Raw genomic sequence first — 24,038 nt, forward strand, 5'->3', positions numbered from 1 at the left:
GACAACTCTTATAGAATAAAAACAGATGGATTTCCATCGTTTATTTGGGGGAAAATGCTGCTTTATTGAGGCAGGCGACTTCTGCCAAACATTTTCTAACTAGTGTCAGTTGCACATGTGTCATGTAGCTATTGTTTGTGCTCAAAAAGCAGTGATTTTTGTCACTGATAATTGATGAGTAATAAACAGTAAGACAATTCAGAAGTGTTTTGTTCACTGTGGTTTGAAGCATTCAGGCTTGCAGATGCCAGAAACGGTTGGGAGTGAAAATGAAATAATTTCTCTACTTCAAGTACAAAGAATTTGAAAGTATCAACAATCATCTTTAATGCTATAATGAAAATGAAGATTTGGAGAAGTCATCAAAAGCACTGTTTGAAGGCAGTCTACTATATGCACTAGGTTTCTGTGCTGATTCTGTGATTCAGCACCACATCCCGACGAAGGGACCACCCCTCCACGCCCGCGCTTGAAGGATCCCCCCAGAAAAGCTCCGCCTGTTGGAGGAGGAGTTCAAGAGGATGGAGGAATTGGGGATCGTACGGAGGGCCGACAGCCCATGGGCCTCTCGCCGCACATGGTGCCCAAAGCAGCTGGGGGTTGGAGACCATGCGGCGACTACCACAGACTGAACGAGGCTACCACTCCAGACCGCTACCCTGTGCCGCACATACAGGACTTTGCAGCAAACCTGCACAGGGCAAGAATATTTTCCAAAATAGACCTCGTCCGGGGATACCATCAAATCCCGGTGCACCCTGAAGACATCCCCAAAACAGCACTTATCACCCCGTTCGGCCTGTTCGAGTTCCTCTGAATGCCGTTCGGCCTGAAGAATGCCGCACAGATGTTCCAGCAGCTAATGGATGCGGTGGGACGTGACCTGGACTTTGTGTTCATCTATTTGGACGACATCCTTATAGCTAGTCGCCAGGAGCATCTGTCCCACCTCCACCAGCTCTACTCTCGCCTGAGTGATTTCGGCCTCACGATCAACCCGGCCAAATGCTAGTTCGGTCTCGATACCATCGACTTCCTGGGCCACAGGATTACCAAAGACGGGGCAACACCTCTGCCCGCCAAGGTAGACGCCACTTTACCCGGCCCAACACTGTCAAAGGCCTACAGGAGTTCATTGGTATGGTGAACTTCTACCACCATTTCCTCCCCTCAGCAGCCCGTATCATGCGCCCTTTGTACACCCTGATGTCGGGTAAAGGCAAGGACATTACTTGGGACGAGGAGGCCGCGGCCGCTTTCGTTAAAGCCAAGGAAGCCTTGGCAGATGCTGCGATGCTGGTGCACCCCAGAACGGACGTTCCGACCACCCTCACGGTGGACGCATCTGACACAGCAGTCAGTGGGGTGCTGGAGCAACTCATCGAGGGGCGCTGGCAACCCCTGCCATTCTTCAGCAAGCACCTACGACCACCCGAACTCAAGTACAGTGCTTTCAACCGGGAGCTGTTGGCACTGTATCTGGCAATCCGGCATTTCCGGTACTTCTTAGAAGGCAGGCCGTTCACCGGGTTCACGGACCACAAACCGTTGACCTTCGCGTTCACGAAGGTGTCCAATCCCTGGTCGGCCTGCCAGCAGCGACATCTGTCCTACACATCCGAGTACACGACGGACATCCAGCATGTCTCGGGAAAGGACAAAGTCCTGGCGAACGCACTCTCCAGACCAGCTATCCAGGCCCTGTCCCTGGGGGTGGACTATGCAGCACTGGCGCAGGCGCAGCAGGCAGACGACGAGATGCCCAACTACAGGACCGCAGTCTCGGGTTTGCAGCTGCAGAACTTTCTCGTAGACCCAGGTGAGAGGACCCTCCTGTGCAACGTGGCTACTGGCCAACATCACCCCATCGTCCCGGCAGCCTGGAGGTGGCGAGTTTTCGACTCCATACATGGTTTGGCGCACCCATCTATCAGGACAACCATCCGGCTGGTCTCCAGCAAGTTCACGTGGCACGGACTTCGCAAGCAGGTCAGTGAATGGGCCAGAACGTGCGCGCAGTGCCAAACAGCCAAGGTGCAGCAGCTCACTAAAGCCCCGTCGCAGCAGTTCGAACCCACCCACCGGAGGTTCGACCACATTCATGTGGATATCGTGGGCCCCCTACCAGTGTCCCGAGGAGCGCGGTACCTCCTAACTATGGTAGACTGGTTCACGAGGTGGCCAGAGGCGGTCCCGCTCACTGACACATTTGCCGATTCCTGCGCCCGAGCACTGATTGCAACCTGGGTAGCACGCTTCGTGGTTCTGGCCCACATTACCTCCGACAGAGGCGCCCAGTTCACCTCCAGCCTGTGGTCGGCTGTGGCCAGCCTGTTGGGAACGCAGCTACACCACACTACTGCCTACCACCCACAGTCGAACGGACTAGTGGAACGCTTCCACTGTCACTTGAAGTCGGCTCTCATGGCCCACCTGAGAGGTCCTAACTGAGTGGACGAGCTTCCCTGGGTCCTGCTTGGAATTCGCACAGTGCCCAAAGAGGATCTGCATGCCTCGTCGGCCGAGTTGGTGTACGGCGCACCCCTGGCCGTCCCGGGAGAGTTCATACCAGCCCCAAGGGGGCAAGAGGAAGAACCCGCAGCAGTCCTGGACAGACTATGCGAAAGGCTCGGCAACCTGGCCCCCATACCGACTTCACAGCACGGATGGACCCCGACCCATGTACCCAAAGACCTGCAGAACTGTAAGTTTGTGTTTGTACGAAGGGGCGGACACCGGGCACCGCTACAGTGGCCGTACAAGGGGCCATTCAAGGTGATCAATAACAACGGGTCCACGTATGTTCTGGACATTGGGGGGAAAGGAGGTTTTCATGGTGGACCATCTCAAACCAGCCCATGTGGACTTGGTGCAGCCGGTCGAGTTTCAGGCACCGCGGCGCAGAGGCAGACCTCCCAAACAGAGGCTGATCCAGACTGTGGACATTGGGGGGTGTATCGCCGGTTCTTGGGGGGGGGGGGGGGGGGGTTATGTGGCGACCCATTTTCTGCGCAGGCGAACCGGCTCACAAATAGCCAGCGCGTGGGGAGAGACTTTGGTAATGCACCTCTGACGTCATTTCCGCCCGGAGAGGGTGGGCGCTAGGGATTAAATGCCAGCGCCGTGAAGTTTGAATAAACTAGTCTCGAAATGACTTACCGACTGCGTGTCGTCTCTAGTTCTGTATGTAGTACATCGCTACAATACATAATTTGTTACTCAGTTAAATGGTAGTTTATCTTTTCTATACCTTTTTAACTATTTCTATTGGTGCAGCTGCTTAATTGTGCCAAAATATATTGGTCTGGATGTGTCCAAATTAACTGAAATCTACTGTAGACCTTTATGACTGATTGGTTTCCCTATTTAACAAAATATTCTGTGGAGCAGAAATTTGACATTGGCAGCAAGTGCTAATTATATATGACAGTATTTAAGAGCTGGTTATAGTTGTCTTCTATGATGCAGTTCTGTTTGAGTAAATGACACAAGTTAGTGAATTATTAGTTAAGACTTAACTTGAAAATTTAATAAATTATTAATCAAGTTGATTTCACATTAACCACATCAGCTGGGCAAATTATATATTTCCTTAAAAAAATTAAAATGCACAGAATACATCGACTGCATTGGCGCTGCCTCCTGCACGCATGCTGAGCTCATTGACTTCATTAACTTTGCCTCCAACTTTCACCCTGCCTTCAAGTTTACCTGGTCCATTTCCGACACCTCCCTCCCCTTTCTTGATCTTTCCATCTCCATCTATGGAGACGGCCTATCTACTGACATCTACTATAAGCCTACTGACTCTCACAGCTACCTGGACTATTCCTCTTCCCATCCTGTCTCTTGCAAAAATGCCATTCCCTTCTCGCAATTCCTCCATCTCTGCCACATCTGCTCTCAGGATAAGGCTTTTCATTCCAGGACGAAGGAGATGTCTTCCTTTTTTAAACAAAGGGGCTTCCCTTCCTCCACCATCAACTCTGCTCTCAAATGCATCTCTCCCATTTCATGCACATCTGCTCTCACCCCATCTGCCTGCCACCCCACTCGGGATAGGGTTCCCCTTGTCCTCACCTACCACCCCCCCCAGCCTCCGAGTCCAACGTATAATTCTCCGTAACTTCCATCACCTCCAACAGGATCCCACTAACAAGCACATCTTCTCCTCCCCCCCCCCCCCCTTCTGCTTTCCGCAGGGATCGCTCCCTATGCGACTCCCTTGTCCATTCATTCCCCCCCCCCCATCCCTTCCCACCGATCTCCCTCCCGGCACTTATCCTTGTAAGTGGAACAAGTGCTACACCTGCCCTTACACTTCCTCCCTCACCACCATTCAGGACCCCAGACAGTCCTTCCAGGTAGATAGATAGATAGATAGATACTTTATTCATCCCCATGGGGAAATTCAACTTTTTTTCCAATGTCCCATACACTTGTTGTAGCAAAACTAATTACATACAATACTTAACTCAGTAAAAAATATGATATGCATCTAAATCACTATCTCAAAAAGCATTAATAATAGCTTTTTAAAAAGTTCTTAAGTCCTGGCGGTAGAATTGTAAAGCCTAATGGCATTGGGGAGTATTGACCTCTTCATCCTGTCTGAGGAGCATTGCATCGATAGTAACCTGTTGCTGAAACTGCTTCTCTGTCTCTGGATGGTGCTATGTAGAGGATGTTCAGAGTTATCCATAATTGACCGTAGCCTACTCAGCGCCCTTCGCTCAGCTACCGATGTTAAACTCTCCAGTACTTTGCCCACGACAGAGCCCGCCTTCCTTACCAGCTTATTAAGACGTGAGGCGTCCCTCTTCTTAATGCTTCCTCCCCAACACGCCACCACAAAGAAGAGGGCGCTCTCCACAACTGACCTATAGAACATTTTCAGCATCTCACTACAGACATTGAATGACGCCAACCTTCTTAGGAAGTACAGTCGACTCTGTGCCTTCCTGCACAAGGCATCTGTGTTGGCAGTCCAGTCTAGCTTCTCGTCTAACTGTACTCCCAGATACTTGTAGGTCTTAACCTGCTCCACACATTCTCCATTAATGATCACTGGCTCCATATGAGGCCTAGATCTCCTAAAGTCCACCACCATCTCCTTGGTCTTGGTGATATTGAGACGCAGGTAGTTTGAGTTACACCATATCACAAAGTCCTGTATCAGTTTCCTATACTCCTCCTCCTGTGAGTCAGCTGGTGTGGTATACTGCGTCTGGTGCGGCCTTTTATATATTGGTGAGACCTGACGCAGACTGGGAGACCGTTCCACTGATCACCTATGTTCTGTCCGCCAGAGAAATCAGGATCTCCCAGTGGCCACACATTTTAATTCCACGTCCCATTCCCATTCTGATATGTCTATCCATGGCCTCCTCTACTGTCAAGATGAAGCCATACTCAGATTGGAGGAACAACACCTTATATTCCATCTGGGTAGCCTCCAACCTGATGGCATGAACATTGATTTCTCTGACTTCCGTTAATGCCCCTCCTCCCGTTCTTACCCCATCCCTTATTTATTTATTTATCTATCTATCTATCTTTCCTTCCCCCCCTTTTTTCCTCCCTCTCACAATCACTCTTTGCCTGTTCTCCATTTCCCTCTGGTGCTCCCCTCCCCCTTTCTTTCTCCCTAGGCCTCCTGTCCCATGATCCTTTCCCTTCTCCAGTTCTGTCTCCCTTTTGCCAATCACCTTTCCAGCTCTTAGCTTCACCCACCCCCTCCTGTATTCTACTATTATTTTGGATATCCCCCTCCTACTTTCAAATCTCCTACTATCATTTCTTTCAATTAGTCCTGACGAAGGGTCTCGGCCTGAAATGTCGACAGTGCTTCTTCCTATAGATGCTGCCTGGCCTGCTGCGCTCCACCAGCATTTTGTGTGTGTTACTTTCCTATGCAATGATTCTTTAAAATTGTCTCAGAATGTGGGTGTCAGTGTGTGGTGAACTAGATATACCTGTCTGACTGCTCCTGTGGCTCCTCCCAAGACCCTGCTGACTACCCCTGTGGCTCCTCCCACAGACCCCTGTATAAAGGCGACTGTGGCCTGCTGCTCTCCCTCATTTTCCCCAGGATGTAGTGTTGTTCTTCAGTCAATAAAAGCCGATATCTCTCTTCCTAAGTCTCGGCGTGAGTTATTGATGGTGCATCACAGTGCTTACTGCAGCATTTTATGCCAATCCATAATCACAATCAGGAAGCTGGTAGTTCCATGACTTTGATTCAGAGATGATGAAAGATAGATTTTCAAGCCAGAGTCAGAGGTGACTGTGATAAAGCTTGATTGACAGTGACATTGCTCCTTCTGCCTTCGTTCTCCTAGCTTAAGGGTCACATATTGGAATTCTAATCACTACTCCTGGGAAGGTAATGGGGAAATTTAGTGATGTTGAAGTTTTTGAATGTTATATACAGATGTTTAAGACTTTCTTTTAATAGATATGGTCATTGCCTGGGGCTTGTGTGGCAATTATTATTTCTTGCCGCAAGTAAGGATAGGGCACTTTGTTTTCTGAAAAGCTGTAAATGAAATTGAAAGCTATGCATTCAAAGAGGATTTGAGTTGTTGCAGCACATTCTGTTGATGGTTTGCAATCACTCTGTAAGTATGCGCAGGGATGATGGAAAACCCTCAAGCAAGTTGTTTTTGTTTTGGATGGTGTAAAATTTCATTAGCATTGTTGAACCTACAAATATCTAGATATATGGTCATTATTTCATCACATTTCTCATGTATCTCTGAGATGTTGGAAATAAAGTTAAGGAGTCAAATTTGAAATTTAAAATTTAAGTGAGAAAACTGTGCTACGTGGTGATCACGAATCTTTTAGATTGTTGTTCCAGTGAAAGAACTCCAGCACACATGCCTGATTTAGGCTTCTGTCACTCCAGGCGCATTAGTATTGTTAATTTCTAACTGTCTCCTCAGCTTGAGAACAATTAGGAATGGACAATATTGCCAGCGATGTTCTCATCCTGTGAATAAATAAAAATACAGACCTAAAACCCTGTGTTGCAATTTCAATTAAATTAGATCCTTTCATTCTTGCTTTCATTGGCATAGAGGAGACAGATTTATACATGACACCAGACAGCAAATGCAGCAGAATCAGAATCAGGTTTTATTTCACTGGCATATGACATGAAATATGCTGCTTTGCAGCAGCAGTACATTGCAATATATAAAGACTATAAATTATAATTATATATAAAAGCTAAAAAGTATTGCAAAAAGAGAACAAAAAATTGAACGTTCTCCATTCAGAAATCTGATTGCAGAAGGGAAGAAGCTATTCATAAAACATTGAGTATGTGCCTTCAGGCTCCTGTCCCACCACCTTGATGGCAGCAATGAGTAGAGGGCATGTCCTGAGTGATGGGGGTCCTTAAAGATGGATGCTGTTTTTTTAAGCCATTGCCTTTTGAAGATGTCCTCAATGCTGGGGAGGCTCGTGCCCATGATGGAGCTGGCTGAGTTTGCAAATTTCTGCATCATTTTCCAATCCTGTACAGTAGCTCCTCCATACCAGATGGTGACGCAACCAGTTAGAATTCTCTCCACTGTTCATCTGTAGAAATTTGCAAGAGTCTTTGGTGACACACCAAGTCTTCTCAAATTCCTGATGAAATGTAGCCACTGTCATGCCTTCTTTGTAATTACATTAATATGTTGGGCCCTGGATAGATCTTCAGAGATGCTGACACCCAGGAACTTGAAACTGTTCACCCTTTCCACTCCTGATCCCTCAATGAGGACTGATGTGTGTTCCCCTGACTTCCCCTTCCTGAAGTCCACAATCAATTCCTTGGTTTTACTGACATTGAGTGCAAGGTTGCTGTTGTGCACACAGTCATGGGTGTACAAAGAGTAAAGCAGAACAATGGGCTAAGCATGCATTCATGAGCGCACAGCATGAGTGTAAGAGATGTGATGCTATTTATATAAATTGTTGGTTTGTCTGTACTTGTATTCTGCACAAGTTCCGCCTGCCACAGTATAGGAAGGATATGATTAAGTTAGGAGATACAGAAAAGGTTTACAAGAATGTTGCTTGGACTGGACAACTTGACTGTTTTTCCTACATTAACTTTATGAAAGTTTATAAAATTGAGAGGCATAGAAAGGGTAGATAATTACAGTCTTTTTCTCTAGGGTAGAGGACTCTAAAACTAGAGGACATGTATTTAAAGTAAGAGGGGATAGAATAAAAGGGTATCTGAGGGGAAAGTTTTTCCACACAGAGGTCAGCGGTTAAAATGAGCTGCTAGAGGAGGTAGTAAAGGTAGACAGAATTACAATTTTTAAAAGACATTTGGGCAGTACATGGATGGTAAAGGTTTGGAGAAATATTGGTCAAACACAGGAATTGGGAATCATATAGATAGGTACCTTGGTTGGCATAGATGAGCTGCGCTGAAGTTGGGTTTCTGTGCTGTATAATTCTGATAGAACATGAATCATAAGATGAGTCACTCACTGCAAGATACCTAGACTCTAATGTGCTCTTGTGCCTGGTCCAATTAAGTTTTTAATCACAATTTCCAGGATGATAATAAGAAATATGGCAAATCTCTGAATGTCAAGTGAAGGTAGATAAGACTTCTTTTTGATAGAAATGATCCTTGCCTGGTTCTTATGTGACTCTTATCATTTATTGCTGCATGTAAGGATAGTGTTTCATTATGTGAGAGCTACAAATAGTAGTGAAAACTGTGCATTTATCAGCAAATATCCCCACTTCTAACTTTAGGTTGGAACTGCAATTTATATGGCATGTTCTTTCTTTCTGGTTTTCCCCAGAGTCTTGGACAAAGAAACAATGACCAGGTACATAGAAAGTCCTGGCTTTTTTTCTGGTGGAATTTATTTTTCTTTTGAAAATTCAAGTCCAACCACATTAAGTAAAAAAGCAACTCTTCTTTTATGAAATGTAACATCCTATTAAACGACGCTTCTTTTAATAAACAAAACCTGCCAGCATCCAACTTGCAATTTCTCTATCAGTCCAGGCTGGCAACAAAAATCAATTCCAGACTATTGAGCTTTACATTTTTGTGAATAAGTAACATACACCGCTTATCTTGCATCTCCATATAATATGCCTGAAATCAGGGCAATAAGTCAATAGCAACAGAAGTTCGAAATAAATTTATTATCAATGTACGTATACCACCATACACTCCTCTGAGATAATTTTCTGATGGGCATTCACAGTAGATACAAAGAATCACAATAGAAGCAATGAAATACTACACACAAAGGTGGACAAACAAACAACATGCAAAAGTTGACAAGCAGTGAAAGTACAAAATAATAATAATAAAGTTATAAATAATATTGAGAATTATTCAAAGTGAGTCTACAGGTTGTGGAATCAGTTCAGTTTTGAACTGAGTGAAGATATCCATGTTGATTCAGGAACCTGATCGTTGAGGGGTAATAACTCAACGAACTTGGTGTGGGACCTAAGGCCACTATCCCTCTTTCTTGGTGGCAGCAAGAGAAAATGAGTATGGTTGGAACAGTGGGGAATCTTGATGAAGGATGCTGCTTTCTTGTGGTAGCACTCCTCGTAGACGTGCTCAGATGTGGGTACGGCTATGATGGACTGGGCTTTTTGTAGGCTTTTCTATTTTTGGGCATTGGTGTTTCCATATCAAGCCATGATGTAACCAGTCAGGATACTCTCCATTGTGCCTGTATAGAAGTTCAGCAAATTTAGATAACGTGGCAAATCTGTGCAACCTTCTAAGAAACTAGAGGCACTGCCATGCCTTCTTTATAATGACACTTAAATGCTGATTCCAGGACAAATCCTCTGAAATGATAACACCAATGAATTTAAAATTACTGACCTCTCCACCTCCAATTCCTTGATGAGGTCTGGCTCATGGACCTCCAGTTTCCACCCCCAATGGTCATTAATCAACTTTTTGATTTTGCTGATATTGAGTGAGAGGTTGTTGTTGTAGCACCATTCAGCCAACAGTGGTGTTGCCAGCAAACTTAAATATGGGATTAGAGCTGTACTTAGCCTCACAGTTATAAGAATAAAGTGCACCTGTGTTGGCAGTGATTGTGGAGGAGATGTTAATGCCAATTCGAACTGACTGTGGTCTGCAAGTGAGGAAATCAATTATCCAGATGCATTAGGAAGTTTTGAAGCCCAAGTCTTGGAGCTCATTGATTAGTTGTGAGGGAATGATTGTGGAATGAAGAGTTGTAGTCAATTAAGGGCATCCTGATGTATGAATCTTTACCATCCAGATGTTCCAGAGTTGAGTGAAGAGGTCGATGTAACAGCATCTGCTATTGACCTGTCATAACCATGTACAAATTGGAGTGAATCCAGGTCACTCAGGTAGAAGTAGATACGTTTCATCACCAACCTCTCAAAGCACTTCATCTTAGTGGATGTAAGTGCTACTGAACAATAGTTATTGAGGCAGGTTACCACATTCTTCTTGGGCACTGCTATGATTGAAGCAACTGGGTACCTCAGACTGTTGAAGTGAGAGCTTAAAGATGCCACTTCATATGTGAGATAGCTTTCCAGAAGCCATGCCTGGGCCTCTTGTACTTTCCTTGGTTGCCAGACTTGAAGGCAGCAGATTGCAGCTCCCTTGACTCATCCAGGGCTTTTGGTTGGGGAGGTCACTAAATGATTTTGTGGGGACACACTCATCCACGGGTGTCTTTATAAAGTCCATGCCAAGTGTGGCATATTCATTCAGATCCTCTGAGTCCTTGAACATGGCCTGGTCCCACCAGCTTGAAACAATCCCATTGCTGCTTCTCTGCTTCTTGTAACCTCCTCTTTGTTGCCCTTACCTTTGGTGCCTTGCTCTTCAGACTCTGCCTGTATGGGGGTAGGAAGAGGACAGCCAAATAATCAGATTTCCCAAAATGTGGTCTAGGAATGGAATGGTAGGCATTCTGTAATGTAGCAGTAGTCGAGTGTGTTGGGATGCCTGGAGCTGCAGGTGATATGATGATAATTGGGCAGATTCAAGCAAGCATGATTGAAGTCCCCAGCAAGGATGTGAAAGGCATCGAGTAGCCTGTTCCTTGTTTGCTAATCATGGCATTCAATACATCAAGTACTTGCTTAACATCTGTCTATGGTGCTATGTAAACTATAGTCAGCATCAAGATGGAGAACTTACTTGGTAAGTAGAATAGTTGGCACTTAATCATTAGATGTTCCAAGTTGGGAGAAAAAGAGTGCCACAAGACTGCTAGATCCAAGCACTATGAAGTTTATCATGAAACACAGCCCCCCACCTCTTGCCTTGGCTGAATGTTCTGCAATTTGATCCACCTGGTAGATTAAGAATTGCCATATCTGGTGTGTCTGGAGTGAGCCATGTCTCACTGAAACAGAGAATACAGCAATCCCTCATTTCACTCTGATACATCAACCTTGCTCTTAGGTCCTCTGTTTTGTTCTCCAGTGACTATATGCATCAGTGAACAAAATGCTAGGGAGTGGTAGTTTCATATCCTGATGAAGTCTGGCATGAAGTCCACTCTTACAGCGATGGCAACCTCTGTCCGCTTCAAGATGCTGTACCTGCATTCCTGAGAGTCAAGTTTGCAGAGCCCTTCAGAATACTGTAAAATCACTACTTTGTTTAGACTGTTCAAAAGTATGTGTCTTAAAAGGAAATTACAAGCTGCAGATTGCAGTAATAGTAGTTTTATACGTCTACAGTTCTAAACTGTGTATGCTGTCAAATTGGGGTGTAACTTGTCAATCCAAAGTAGCACATGTCCTTTCTTTTCATAAATAGACTGCCCAGCCTCTGACTGCTTTTCATTCATGAGCTTTTCTGATAGCTGGATGATCTGGTCCTTCTAACCACTGTTGCCTGATTATTTTGTTGTAACTTGACTGCATTTGTATTGGGATGATTTCTGTTCAATAAGCACAGACTTATGGACATGGCTCAGCACATCACAGAAACCAGCCTCCCTCTATGGAGTCTGGGCTGTAGTATTCTGTGTTCTCACTGCATCAGTAAAGCAGTAAATCAAAGACTCCACCCCGGACATTCTCTTTTCTCCCCTCTTCTGTCATACAAAAGATACAAAAATCTGAAAACATGAACCACCAGGCTCAAGGACAGCTCCTACCTGGCTGTTATGAGACTATTGAATGACTTTCCAGAATGACAAGTTGGACTGTTGATCTCACAATCTAACTCGCTATAATCTTGCACTTTATTCTGCATTGTCATTGTTTTACTTGGTTCTACCTCAATGTACTGTTTAATGATCTGATCTTTATGAACAGTATGCAAGACAAGCTTTTCACATCTGACAAAACAAACCAATTCCAATTACTTTTCGAGGAATTCAGCAGGTCAGGCAGCATCTATGGAAATGAATAAACAGCTGAATCCCCAGCCCAAAACGTCAACCGTTTATTCAATTCCATAGATGCTGCCTGACCTGCTGAGTTCCTCCAGCATTTTCTGTGTGCTTCTCTGAATTTCCACCATCTGCAGAATCTTTTGTGTTTAAAATTGTTTCGGACCTGTTCAGAGTGAGAATGCTAAGCAATAAATTTCCAAACTGTGTTGGAATAGATAAAAGATGAATAATGATAAGAGATGTTTTCAGTGTAAGGCATGGATTGTCTCTACATAAAGAGACTATACTGATTAGTCAAGGTCTCTGAGGACCTTATAAAGAAGGCAAGACAGCACAATACTTCATTAGGAGTTTGAAGAGATTTGGTATGACAACAAATACACTCAAAAACTTCTACAGATTACTGTGGAGAGCATTCTGACAGGCTGCATCACTATCTGGTATGGGGGGGGGGTGCTACTGCATAGGACTGAAAGAAGCTACAGAGGGTTGTAAGTTTAGTCAGCTCCATCTTAGCCTAAAAAGTACCCAGGACATCTTCAAGGAGTGGTGTCTCAGAAAGGCAGCGTCTATTATTAAGGACCTCCTGCATCCAGGGAATGCCCTTTTCTCACTGTTACCATCAGGAAGGAGGTACAGAAGCCTGAAGGCACACACTCAGTGATTCAGAAACAGCTTCTTCCCCTCTGCCATCTGATTCCTAAATGGACATTGAACCCTTGAACAGTTCCTCACTTTTTTATATTATTTCTGCTTTTTGCACAAATTTTAATCTATTCAATATATATAAATTGTAATCTATTTATTTTTTTTCTTCTATATCATGTATTGCATTGAACTGCTGCTGCTGCTGCTAAGTAAACAAATTTCACAACACATGCCAGTGATAATAAACCTGATTCTGATTCTGATTCATGACAGTGTTTATAGAATGGTGTATCTACAACAAATAAGTAGAGAGTGAAAAAGTTCAGTATATTTTTTCTCTGGTTGTTGCTTTTATAACCTACCTCAGGTCCATACTGAGGACCCTTCAAAACTCAGCTGATTTAGATGCCATGAAGCTACGATTGATGGACTTTGAAACCCTTCACTCAGAATACATACTCTATTCTTTCTCACTGAGCTCCTCTTCTTAGTGTTGTCCAACACAACAAAGTGTAGATCCATTAGCTAGAGTGGTAGGTGAAAATCAATTCCTTTCCCTTTGACTAGATCCCAAATGATTGTATTTTGTTTTTTAAGTGAAATGGTGGTAACTGAATATCAAATGTGCAAATATTGTTGATGTAAAAAAATTAATGAATATCTAATTTTCAATTTTCTAACCCTGTGCTTGTTTTAAAGTTGTTATATTTTCTATAATTCATTGTAAAACACGACAGTGCAAATTTTATTAAAGGTTGATTTTCTACTTTAGAAGAACACTTGTGTGGTTTAGAAATGCATGCTTTATCGTTATTACCTGAGGTTTCACCTCTGCGATCTAATTCAGTGGAAGCACCTTCCAATAAGCTGGTGTCATGGTCTTTAGGTTGAACTGCACAAATCTCAATCAAGTTCCTAAGTTCAACAGATATAAAGCAAGGTAAGATGACTAAAAAGTTTAGGAAGAAAACCAAATCAATTGCTCCATGAATATTTAATTAATAATAAAAATGAAATTGCATCCTTTGAAAAATGCTATATTTTCCAAAACATTCAATAAATAGTAGAATGCACAGCACAGATCGGGACCATTGGCTCATCAAGTCTGTCCCACCTCAATATATGAGGAACCAAGCTCATCTTAAGCCACTAACCCCTTCCTGTAAACAGCGCTTGTTTAATTTGAACAATTATACACACAGTGGCCAGTTTATTAGATACCTCCTGTACCTAATAAAGTGACTACTGAGTGTATGTTTGTGGTCGTTTGCTGCTATGGCCCATCCATTTCAAGGTTCAAAGTGTTGTGCATTCAGAGATGTTCTTCTGCATGCCACTTTTGTAATACATGGTTATTTGAGTTACTGTCACCTTCAAGTCACCTAGAACCACTCTGACAATTCTCCTCTGACCTCTCTCATTTAGAAGGCATTTTTGCCCACAGGCCTGGTCACTGGCTATTTTTTGTCTCTGATTTTCACAACTTGCTTGGTAAACTCTAGACTGGTGCATGAAAATCCCAGGAGATCTGTAGTTTCTGACTAACTCAAACCATCCTGTCTGGCACCAACAATCATATTGTCAAAGTCACATAGATCACAGTTCTTCCCCATTCTGTTGTTTGGACTGAACTTCTTGACCATGTCTGCATGCTTTCTTGCATGAGCTGGCTGATTAGAAATTTATGTATGGTGTACAGATGGATCCAATAAAGTGGCCACTGAGGATCCAGTTCTCTTTTGGGTACCAAAATTAATCTGCTTTTAGCTTCATTGCTGATCAGCTTCACTATACGTTCTTAATCTTTCCGCCAGCAGGAATAGTTTCTCTCTATCTCCTGTTTAAACCCTTCATGACTTTAAAGACTTCTATGAGCTATCTACTTATTCAATTCTGAAACAAGGAGAATCACACTATTATCACCATTCCGTCTATATAACTGAAATTGTCTCTTCTGCACCCTTTGTAAGGTGTTTACACTTTTCCCTTATAGTACGGTGGCCAGAACTGGACACAATGCAAAACTGTACATTTTAAAAGTTAATTTATTCAATACTATGATTTATAAAGCACAGATCCTGCATGCATATATAGCTACTCAATTTTTCTACCAAAACATAACATTTAACAATTTCTGCATTTAAATGATAATCAACAAAGAGTTCAAAAATTAAATATATATATTCTTAGCAGTATTGTTTGGCCCTTGTTTTGTGCAATTTTCATCAATTCTACTGTATTTCTTCGTATTTACTGTGACTGCCCGCAAGAAAATGAATCTCAGGGTAGTATATGGTGACATATGTACTTTGATAATAAATTTACTTTGAACTTGGAATTTTAACTTTGAACATTAAGTTCACAGAAATACTTTACGCTAGTTTAAGGCATATTACTGAAATTTTAGCTAGTAATTACTACAGCAATGATATCAAAGTTTTAAAAAGATTATGGTCCAAAAATGGATATACTGAGTGTAAGGAGTTAGCAAATCAATCTATATTATCTACTTTAGATAAGGTGAGAGAAATTTAAGTGAACACAAGTGTTACCTGTATTTATTCAAGTCACTGATCTGACAATCAAACAATTGACTCAAAATTTCTAGATTTTCCTCTTCAACCTTCTGAACAGCTTGTTCTATATTAGCAACTTCCATACTGTATTGTTTTAGCTCCATAACCAAAAAGAAAGCAAATTAAATTAATAAACATCAATAAATTTACTGAAAGGTCTTTTAATACAATGTTATTAAACAAATTCATTCTGACCTAGATAATACAGAATTCAATTTATTTCCCTGGAAAATCTGTATTGATACCTAGAACTATCATTTGGAAGATTACACATGCATGTGGTTTCTCATGTTCAGAAAAACAGGTATATGGAAAGAATTTTGGACAGCAAACTTTAATCCTTTTCATGTTTTCTTAGAAACAATTCATTCAGATTTTTCTCTTGGAAAACACGATAAAAGCATACCAACATCAATTTGTTGTCAAACTCCCTCATGATTTTAGAAAAGAATCCTACCCAAATTTTCTCAAAGTAATAAAAATTTAAAGATCTGCAATATTAAATGTGAACAAATTAATTAATTAAAAATTTCCCCAAAATCATTTGTTCATTCATTTTCTTAAGTTTTTTTATACAGTTGTATTTTAAATGAAGCTCTCAACCTCTTGCAAAAACATGAGTGTAGATGATATTTTTGCCTGAATAGTTGTTGTCAGATTCTGCAACTTAATTTGAACATTTTATAGTATCCAATCACTGTCATTTGGGCTAGTCAATTCAGAGAATACTTCTCCCTGTGTTGCATGGTCCCTTGTTTCAAAACTATTTAGGAAAATAGTGAAGCTGAAATCTCATGCTAATTCTTGAGACAAATTTGAAAGTAAATAAACCCTTTCATTTTCTCCTGTGTGTTAAGAATCAAGATAATACAGCACCGAAACAAACCCTTTGATTCAACTTGTTGATGCTTACCAAGGTGCCCACCTAAACTAGATGCATTTGCCTTTGCTTAGCTGGATCCCTTTAAACCTTTTGTGACAGCATTGTAGAGTAGCAATTAGCATAACTCTTTACAGCGCTAGAGATAGTGGTTTAATTTCCGACACTGTCTGTAAGGAGTTTGTGAGTTCTCCCCGTGACCATGTGTGTTTCCTCTAGGTGCTCTGATTTCCTCCAGGTGATCAGGTTTATTCCCACTGTTGGAAACCACTGTTGTTTTTTAGTAGTACTTTTTATATGATTAATATTTTTTAACATACTCATGTATTTTTCACACTCACTGGCAGCAAGTGGTATAATCATTTATCATCCTTCTCATTTTTCATTGGCTAAGTATTAGCACATTACCCACATGGTGTAATTGTTTTAATTATGTAGCCTATTAATTCATTCCTGTCAAAGGAATTTCTTTTATCTTATCTATAAAAGTGACAGATTTTCCAGAAATGCCATCTTTTCTTTATTTTATTCTTTTATTCCTTTGTCTTTTCCCTCTCAGCATTGTTTCTCAGCTCTTTATTTAATTTACTTAGTATTTAATTGTTTATTTGTACTCTAAAATAAACTGAAATCTTGGAATTAAGACTCCTCGCCATTCTTGACTCCTGAAGAGTCCTGAGGATCAGAAATTAAATTGAGATCCAACACCACATTCCAAAGATGTATGGATTAGTAAGAGTTAGTAAGTTGTGGGCATTCAATTTTGGTGTCAGTAGCATGGTGGCATTTATGGGTTGTCCCCAGCACATATTTGGACTGTGATTTTTGATGCAAATGATGCATTTCAATATTGTTTCGATGTACATGCTACAAATAAATCTAATCTTTACCATGTAATTATCCAAATGAATCTTGAACCTTGTTATTGTACCTGCCTTCTTAAGAACATGAAACATTACAATAACATAAGACCCTTCAACCCACAATGTCTAGGCTGAGCACGATCCCGGATTAAAATTAATCTCTTCAATTTCACGACACATGCTGGTGATAATACACCTGATTCTGATTCTGTATATGATCGATATCCTTCTGTTCTCTGCATAGATATGCTGGTCAAAAAGCTTTCCAAATGCCTGTTGTTTGTGATATGTAAATAACTTGTATGAAAACGTAGATGGGTGGGTTAGTAAGTTTGTAGACAACACACTTGCACGCTTGAGTGCTTGGTAGAGGGTGCAGATGCTTTTTTGCTGGTGGGGGAGGGGGATCGTTACTTTGCTGCTGCTTACGTATGGGTGGGGGAGCTGAGGGGGGCTTTGGGGTTCTAACATTTAACTGTCATTCATTCTTTGGGGCACTGTTTTCATGGATGGTTGTGAAGTAAAGAATTTCAGGATGTATATTGTATACATTTCTCTGACATTAAATGTACCTTTGAACACAAAGTTTGGTTGTGTTGTGGACAGTGTTGAGTACTAAAAAAGGATACAACAGAATATAGATTAATTATAGCTATCAGCAGAGAAATGGCAGATGCAATTTAATCCATGCAAAGGTGAGTTGTTAAACTTTGGGAGGTCTAATGGATGGGGAAAATATACAGCTACTGGCAGGACCCTTAACAATATTGATGTACAGAGGGGTCATGAAGTCCAAGCTCATTGCTCACTGTAAGTGGCAATTACAAGTAGATGTGTAATAAAGAAGGCATATGAGTAAAGGTCAGAGCAAAGATTAGCTTTATTTTTCACAAGTAAATTGAAACATGCAGTAAAATGCATCATTTTGTGTCAATGACCAACATAAGTAAAAAAAAAGGATCAGCCATGATTGAATGGCAGAGCAGACTGGATGGGCCAGATGGCCTAATTCTGCTCCTATGTCTTATGGTCTTATGTTAAAAGGATTATGCTTGGAGCTGTCTGTAAGTGTTGGCACACCTCTGGCACCCACATAACATGCCCACAGCTTTCTAACTCTAACTGAATGTCTTTGGAATGTGGGAGGAAACTAGAGCACCCAGAAAAACCCCAATTCTCATGGGGAGAATGTAGAACTGAACTCCGGTTGGTGATCACTGGCACTGTAAAAGTTTTGCATTAACCACTAAGCTAGCGTGCCATCCCTTTGGCATACTTGCCTTCATTGGTTGAGGCACTGAGTACAAGTGTCAGGGAGTAAATTTGCAGCCATAGGAAACATTGGCTAGGCTGCACTCGGGAGTTTTGTGAACACTTTCCAGTCATCCCATTGCAGGAAGGAGGCTTTGGAGGGTGAAAGAAGAGATTGATCTGGACGCTGCTAGGATTACAGAGTACTAGCTATAAGGTTGGACAAACCTGAGTTGCTTTCTCTGGAGTACTGGAGGCTGAAGGGAAATCTGAATGAAGTTATAAGATCATGAGAGGCATGTACAGGGCAGACAGTCAGAATCTTTTAACCGGGATAGAAATGTCAAGTATTAGAGAATGTACATTTAAGTAGAGAGAGAATGTTCAAACAGAATCTATTGGGCAGGTTTATTTTCTTCCATAGAGAGTGGTAGGTACCTGGAAAAGTCTGCCAGGTGGTAATGGTGAAAGCAGCTACAATAATGGCATTTAAGAGACTATTAAGATAGTCACATCAATATGCAGTGAATGGAGCAGAGGAGAATTATTTTAATTGAGCGTCATGTTTGGTGCAGACATTGTGGACTGAGGGCCTGTTTTTAGGCAGTACTGCTCTATGTTCTAGTACCCTCACCAGAAAGACTGCAGCTGTCCAAGGTGATGCTCACTGCCACCTTCTTAAGGAGATTTAGGGATAAACAATAAATGTTTGCCTTACCAGCAACAACCAGAGTTTGAAAAATAAATAGACATTTCTACAGAAGGGCAATCAATTAAAAATTGACACTAAAACGGAGGTATTAAGAGAGATGGTTAAGCATTGTTAAAGGGTCAAATTTTAAAGGAATTAAAGTAGTGCTTTAGCAGAGGGAGACTTGGAGCTTAGCTGACTGAAGGCACAACAAAAAGGCAAAATGGCATAAATGTTTCAATGCTGCAAAACTATCCTAGTGCCTAACACCCAAGGTTCCTTTCTGTTTACAGCCAAGAATGGAGGAGAGCTATCAACGATGGAGAGGCAGTCAGTACCTATTGGAAAGTTTATCTGAAAGGACCAAAGTGCAAGGGCTCTTGACTCCATCTCACAGCACACTAGATTGTCTTATTCTCAGCCCAAATTGACAAGAAGTTGACAATCAAGAAAGAACAAGCCTTAGAAGCAGGGACAGTGGCTTGCAACAGTCATTGTGCTATCACTTGCTCAAAAAGTGATGCCTACTTTGTTATTTAAAGGAATGAGGATTCTCCCAGAACTGTTGCAGGGGAGTTAGAAGATGGTGTATGTCCTCAGTAGATCTCTTTTCTCTTGGCAATTGCTTGTACTCTCTTCTCTCCCTTCTGTTGACCACATGAAACACTATAACTTTCTTACTTGACAAATTACTTTTAATTCTTCTGATCTGCTACCCACCTCAACCTCTTTAAGTAATCTTGACAGAACCTGCCTCTCAACTTCTTAATCATATCTCCTGTTGTCTCTCCCACCTCTACCTAATCCCAAACTTCTCTTAACAGAAAGCTGCCTAACTAATTTTCTCTCTAAGGTTCAATCTCTGCAACTGTAGGAGCTTTTGGTTAAAATATCTTTACAATAAGGTTTAAAGTGAATATCTAGTTCCATCATGCAGAGTTCCAACAAATTTACTTCTATTAACATTTATTATTTATTCAATATTATGTCTGGATAGCAGATTGGCTATTATCTAACTGATATCTGCTCCAAACTACTTTTGTTGTGAGGATCAATATACAATAAATACCATGTTATTAAGAAAATGGTTGTTTGTGAAACAACTTAAATAAAGCTTTAAATAATTGAATATAAATAATAAGTCAATTTAGTGCTAATAGAATGGGAAATAGAGCTTTATACTGTATAACCATTAGTGAACGTCCATAATTCTGACTACCTAAACGGGGGATTATGATTTACGAAGAGGTAGCAAGGTGGAGATATGCCTCTACCAACAGAGGAGTAAGGCACTCCTTCCCTCCACTAGCTTGTAGGTCACCCTTGGGCAAAGTGTAGCACCCATTTAGCCCCTCCCAATCAGGGTCACGTGAAGCCATGGGAGCAGGGGGTGGATGGTCATATGAGCAACTGGTGCATATCACAGGTCCTGGTTATGCAACCACTGACACCAGGCAGACAATCTGAAGAATATTGATAACAGCTGGGTCACCCATCTTGTAAAGACACTGCCTAGAAGAAGGCAATGGCAAACTACTTCTGCAGAAAAATTTGCCAAGAGCAATTCATGGTCAAGACCACGATCATACAACGTGGCACATAATGACAACGATTATGATGATTATTTACAAAACATCTGTAAGCAAGTAGGTATATGAGACTACCTAGAGAAACAACTGTTGGGACTAAGATAATTGATTCCTGACAAATACAGCTCTTCATCTGTGTGCTCTTTGAGATTTCCCATGCACTCAATGAACCAGTGCTCTTGATCAGCATTCAAGAAATGAAACAGAATTTAGAAAGCAGGTAATCGTTTGATTGGCACTGCTCTCAACATTTACATTAAAGGGGCAATCATTGCACAAGAGATCAGTTTGTATTCAATGCTTTTACATTTGCCATTGGAACATTCAACCTGAAGCAAATAATATGCAGTAGGATAAATCCAGCCACGTTTTTTATACCTCTTTCCTTAGCCATTCATTTTCTTTCACTTCTTGTCGATTGTGTCTTCCCAAATAACTTATTGCTTTCTATGAAAAAAATTTAAAAATTACATATTTAGTACTGAAGCATCTATAAAGTAATATAAAACAAGGTTCTATATTACTACTTTGAAAAGCAGGAGAACAAACAGCTATTGCCAAAATTTGAAAAATAGAGACAGCATTTAGCAAAACAGTAGGGCTCCAATGTTTCGGGACATTGCAGGTAATTCCAAAGGAAATTACTGGAATGAGTCGGATTCTTGAACCCAACTGTTGTCTGATGAGTAAGCTTTATACTTCAAGTAGACCTCAGGCAGTATATCCAGACCTCCAGCTCTGTGATGCCCTAAGTAATTTTAATACCAAGTATAAAAGGACTTGTTAATAGTTTTTAAAATGTCTTTAATGGTAAAAGGCATTTAAAACTAATATAACACATTAGGGCAATTTAAAATTATTTAAACCATTGAAATTAAAAAAAGCAAAACAAAACATTAAGAAATACAGGAAGCTTTTGACATTATCCACATTTATTTTCTTCTGGTTCAAGAAATGTTACTATCCAACCATAGGAGTTCCAGGAAATTACGGTGTATGTTAAATATACTAATTTTAATGGCATACCAGAAAGTATCCTTCCACTAAAATCATAGTTTTGGAGGGTTGCCTATAGCTCAGTATTGCATGGGATTTCCCATAAGGGAATCATCATGCAATATCTGTTGGGGCTTCAGTAGAGATGAAAATACCTGAGACAGCCACAACCCCTTAGAAAGGAATGAGGAGATATTGACACATCGTGTGTTGATGCCTGGAACTAGAGCTATGGTTAAGACAAGTAAGGATTCAACCAACACCACTGTTCTCTTGGATCTTGACTACTCAGATCTGATATTTCTTTAGGAGAGGATACTCAGTTGCCAAATGTGGTCACACCTGTGTCCTAAATACAAAAAATCTGCAGATGCTGGAAACTCAAAGCAACACACACAAAATACTGGAGTAACTCAGCAGGCCAGGCAGCATCGATGGAAAAAGAGAAACGAGTCGATGTTTTGGGCCAAGGCCTTTCATCAGGATTTTTAAGAAAGGAGAGAAGTCAGAATAAGAAGGTGGAGGAAAGGGCGGAAGAAGTACAAGGTGGCAGGTGATAGGTGAAACTGGGAGAGGGAGAGGGGGGTGAAGTGAAGATTGGTGAAAGAGATACAGGGCTGGAGAAAGGGGGAATCTGACAGGAGAGGACAGAAGACCATGGAAGAAAGTGAAAGGGGAGGAGCATCTGAGGGAGATGATTGGCAAGTAAGAAGAGAAGGTGTGAGAGGGAAATGAGAATTGGGAATGGTAAAAGGGGAGCAATTATTAGAGTTTGAGAAAGCAGTGTTTGTTCACACAATCAGTTTGGAGGCTACCCAGATGGAATACAAGGTGTGGCTCCTCCAACCTACCTACAGCCTCATCCTGGTTGTAGAGGCGGCCATGGACTGATATGTCAGAATAGGAATTGGAAGTAGAATTGAAATGGGTGGCCACTGGGAAATCTGGCTTTTTCTAGTGAATGGAGCTCGGCGAGGTGGTCTCCCAATTTATGTCAGGTCTCACAGATACACAAGATGCTACACCGAGAGCACCAGATACAGTATATGACCCCAACAGATTCACAGGGGAAGTATAGCCTCACCTGGAAGGACTGTCTGGGGCTCTGAATGGTGGTGAGGGAGGTGCTGTAGAAGCAGGTGTGGCACTCGTTCTGCTTGCAAGGATAAGTGCCCCGAGAGAGATCAGTGGGGAGTCACATAGGGAATGATCCCTGCAGAAAGTGGGAGGTTGGAGGGAAGGAAAAATGTGCTTGATGGTGGGTTCCCGTTGGAGATGGCTGAAGTTACAAAGAATTATGTGCTGGATGCTGAGGCTTGTGGGTGGTAGGTGAGGACAGGAGCCCTACACCTAGTGTGGTGGCAGGAAGATGGGGTGAGGGCAGATGTATACCAAATGGAAGTGATGCATGTGAGGGAAATGTTGATGCTGGAGAAAGGGAAGCCTCTTTCTTTGAAGAAGGAGGTAATCTCAGTTGTTCTGTAATGAAAAGACTCATCCTGAGAGCAGATGCATTTGAGACAGAGGAACTGAGAAAATGGAATATCATTTTTACAAGTGAGAGGGTGGGAATCGGATTAGTCCAGATAGCTGTGAGAGTCAGTGGGTTTATAAAAGATGTCTATAGATAGACTGTCTCCATTGATGGAGACAGAGAGATCAAGAAAAGGGAGAGAGGTGTCAGAAATGGACAAAGTAAATCAGATAGCAGGGTGGTTGAAGGCGAAGTTGATTAAATTGATGACCTCAGCATGGGTACAGGAAGCCACACCAATGCAGTTGTCAATATAGCGTAGGAAGTCTTGGGGAGCAATGCCTGCATAGGCTTGGAACACGGACTGTTCCATGTAGCAGACAAAAAGGTAGCCATTGCTGGGACCCATGTAAGTGTCCTACACCACCACTCCCTTCCGTCTGGTGGAACTGGTCCTCACCCTCAACTGTTTCTTCTTTGTCTCTTCCCACTTCCTTCAAACCCAAGGTGTTGCCACAGGCACTGTAAAGATGTACACAGTAGTGTCTATCTTCCTGATTTAAGGAAATGGGAAATGATCATTGTCTGAAATAGGTGATAACAGCTAAAGTGTAGTACCTTTGTGACCTTCTGTTATATTGTGGGTCTTTGTATAATTTTTCCCTTTAGAACAGC

General features: G+C 41.9%; 1 protein-coding gene across 3 annotated transcripts in view; it reads right to left on the minus strand.

Annotated features, from left to right (window-relative positions):
* ccdc83 (coiled-coil domain containing 83) overlaps positions 1-24,038 on the minus strand; it is a 92,024-nt gene that overhangs the window by 18,579 nt on the left and 49,407 nt on the right. For all 3 annotated transcript variants that reach the window (XM_073043425.1, XM_073043426.1, XM_073043424.1), the window contains 3 exons: positions 21,272-21,340; positions 15,596-15,717; positions 13,861-13,958 (listed from right to left, as the gene is read on the minus strand). In XM_073043425.1, the coding sequence (XP_072899526.1) occupies positions 13,861-13,958; positions 15,596-15,717; positions 21,272-21,340 (289 nt within the window). The remainder of the gene's footprint in view (positions 1-13,860; positions 13,959-15,595; positions 15,718-21,271; positions 21,341-24,038) is intronic.

Source organism: Hemitrygon akajei, chromosome 4, assembly GCF_048418815.1.
Source record: "Hemitrygon akajei chromosome 4, sHemAka1.3, whole genome shotgun sequence".
Lineage (NCBI taxonomy): Eukaryota > Metazoa > Chordata > Chondrichthyes > Myliobatiformes > Dasyatidae > Hemitrygon > Hemitrygon akajei.